At 47.6% G+C, this 3,217-nt stretch overlaps 1 protein-coding gene across 2 annotated transcripts in view; it reads left to right on the forward strand.

Annotated features, from left to right (window-relative positions):
- The first annotated feature begins 63 nt into the window (after positions 1-63).
- The window catches only part of igsf21a (immunoglobin superfamily, member 21a), a 148,542-nt gene continuing 145,388 nt past the window's right edge, over positions 64-3,217 (forward strand). Inside the window, exon 1 of one of the 2 annotated variants that reach the window (XM_019879522.1) lies at positions 64-477. In XM_019879522.1, the coding sequence (XP_019735081.1) occupies positions 420-477 (58 nt within the window). In that variant the 5' untranslated portion in view covers positions 64-419. The remainder of the gene's footprint in view (positions 478-3,217) is intronic. The other variant, XM_019879523.1, reaches the window with a different exon arrangement.

Consider the following 3,217-nt stretch of genomic DNA (forward strand, 5'->3'; position numbering starts at 1 on the left):
AGACCGGGAGGGGGGCGAGTAGGGCGAGCAAGCGAGAGAGCAGCGCGCCTCCTCCCAACCTCTGCTCGCGTTGTCACTGCCGCGCGGCTCCACTCGCCTCAGCCGCCTTTTGTTGAAAGCGGACTCACACCGTGGAGCAAAACCAGTCTGAACATCTTTCTTTTGGACCCCCGCCCCTTCCGTCTTTTTACCCCCTCCCCTTCGCACACGGGCGACACCTTGCATGCTCGCATCCGTGCGCAACTTGCGCCCGCCCGCCCGCCCGCGCCTGCACTTGGACTTGCATCATGACTACTAGTTCTAATTCGGGGGTACCTTGCAGCCGCGCACGTCTGGAATGCTGGGCACCGCACGGCCGCGTCATCCGGAGGAGCATGTAAACGCCAGAGGAGTTTGGGATTTAACGCAACCAAGGAGCAATGATGCGCGTCTTCTCGCTGTGCTTGCTCCTGTGCGCGCAACTGGATTTAGCCGTGGGTAAGCAACCAACTTGACACCAACCCCGTATAGCTCACACCGCACCCCACCCTCTCCTCCAACACACGCGGGTGCGTTCAAAAAAAATAAGCTCCACTGTGCACGAGTTACAGCGGATGGGGTGGAGGTCAACTTTTCCCGACTCTCTCCGCAGGTGCACTTGGGAAAAAAAAAAAAAAAAAAAGGGGGGGGGGCGGTGGAGTTTAAGATGCAGCTGCTGTACAGAAATAACAAAATGATGAATTTGCTTGGTGCTCAGCAGCGGTGTGGCGCTATGCACCTCTCTGCCTCTGTCACCTTCCACTATCATGCCTCGCATGCATGGCAGCTGGGAATGCATTTGCGTTGGGGCATCTGGACGATGGAGACGGAAACGTTTTTTTTTGGGAAGGGGCAGTGGCACCTGAGAACGATTGCATGATTGACATGAGCAGTCAAGAAACGTGTCCACCCCCGTCTGAGATACCCTGTGCCATATCTGCACGAAAGTCAGACTTTTCATCATTCACTCTCGTCTGCCTCGCCAATATTGCACCGCGGATCAACTTCGATTGTCAAGGCAACCACGACAAAAGCGCTACTCAGTGCTGCCTTTTCCTTCTCTGACACGATCAAATGAAGCGTGTTGACCTTTGAAGCTTCGGAGGTTGTTTAAGTGACAGCTCGTGCGCAGTGGCGGGCGCCGATGATGCTTGCGTCAAACAAGTGGCTGCACGGTTGAGGCGGAAGGGGGGGGGAGCTGCACGAGTGAACGGCTTTCCGGGATGAGTCGCGTCCGGCTGCGGGCGAGAGAGGAAACAAAAAAACTGAGGGAGGACCAGCACGTGTGTGTGTGTGTGTGTGTGTGTGTGGTTGTCTTGCGGCACGTTGAATTGCCGCCTCACAGTAGCCTGGGCCAGCATGCACATGAGGATTTTTGTGTGCCTGTTCAGCATGTCAAAGGGTCACACTTGCAGCGCCAAGCCGCCGAGCTTGCTTGGCTGCAATTTTTATGTTTCCCCAGGAAATATATTTTTTTTAACACCTGCTTCATGCATGCATATGCTGTACATCTCTGCGAGAGAGAGCGTGTGGAGTCTTTTCATTTTTTTCCCCCTCCAGGACACTGAATGTAAAGCAAAGACTAGACTTTAGTGGAGAGATGCTCAAACTTTTTGGGGTACGAAATGTTTCCATCGCAAACCCAATTCAGCGTAACTGCGATGGGTTCCCCCAACGTGTTGAATGAATTCAAATATTTGCCTATTTTAACCAAAAAAAAAAAAAGGAGATGCTCAAACTTTTTGGGTTATGAAATGTTTCCATTGCGTAACTGCGATGGGTACCCCAACGTGTTGAATGAATTCAAATAGTTGCCTATTTTAACGAAAAAAAAAATGCAGTGTTTCGATAATTTTACATCTTTTGGAGAAAAAAAAATGACAAAGTTATGGATAAAAATTTTTTTGGGAATGACAAAGTTTCATTCTGTTGGTATGAAGTTGGAACCTTATGAGAATAATGAAGGTTTAATGAGGGACAACCATGTTTAAAAAGATACAATTCTCATTATATTATGCCTTTCATTCCGGAAAAGACCACTTTATTCTGAACGAACTGGGGATACGTTCTTGAATGAATACAGCTTTTGTTAAAAAAAAAAAAAAAGGTTGATTATTGTAATAATGTTTTTATTTCATTATTATTATTATTATATTATGCCTTTGATTCCAGAAAAGACCACTTTATTCTGAACGAACTGGGGATATGTTCTTGAGCAAATACAGCTTTTGTTCTCAAAAAAAAAAAAAAAGGTTTATTCTTGTAATAATGTTTTTATTTCATTATTATTATTCTTTTTTTCTGTGCATTTCTCTGGTATGGGTTGGCCAGGTGTGTATTTGTTGTGACGGGGGCCAGTCTTCAGCCAATTTGACTTTTTCAGCACGAGCGAAGGAGACGTTATGATGAGGATTGATCTCAGCCCTTCCGCTGTAGGTCAAATGTTCATGAAGAGCAATCGCATCGCGTTGGGGAAGTGGATGACAGATGGATTTAAATTGGCTGTGAATGGAATTTTTTTTTTTTTTTTTTTCCTCCAACGTCTTTTCACTTCTTCAGTTGCCCGGGGAATCCTTGGGAAGTTGAAGACATGAGATCACGAGGTGCATTGAAATTAAAAGTGTTTGGTGAAGAGATGCACACCAAAAACATGGAGCTGCTACCTCTTTTTTTAATTCGCTGTCTGCGGTCGACTGGTTCGCCCACCGGCTTCCAAGTGCAGATGTGCGGGGTTCGAGTCCGCCCGTGCCTGCGTGGGTTTTCACCGGGTACTCTGATTTCCTCCCACATTGCAAAACCATGTACGGCAGTTTGACGGAACACTCTTGCATGTCCTTTGACGGATGGTGGTTAGCTGTCTGGTTGAGTGGCTCAATAGCACCTCTAGTGGTTGAAGCCAAATAGCGCATCCAGTTTTGCCTCTACAGATGCCTCCACATCAACCATCCGATTCTCCAAATAGTCACACTTATTCGGTCGTCAAAGCGCTTGAACGCCGTCGGCTCCTTTTACCCACTGATGACGCAGCATCAAGAGCAACTGCGGTCTTGCTGAAGGACACTTGGACATGGTCGCAATGGTTGAGGATCGAACGTACAAGTTTCAGCACCGGGGTCAGCCACTCTACTACCTGAGCCGTGTCGACCCTGGAGAAGGCAAAGAATTGATTTGATTTTTTTTTTCGTATCTCAGACCTCCG

The sequence above is a fragment of the Hippocampus comes genome, unplaced genomic scaffold (genome assembly GCF_001891065.2).
Source record: "Hippocampus comes isolate QL1 unplaced genomic scaffold, H_comes_QL1_v1.1 scaffold44, whole genome shotgun sequence".
In the NCBI taxonomy this organism is placed as follows: Eukaryota; Metazoa; Chordata; class Actinopteri; order Syngnathiformes; family Syngnathidae; genus Hippocampus; species Hippocampus comes.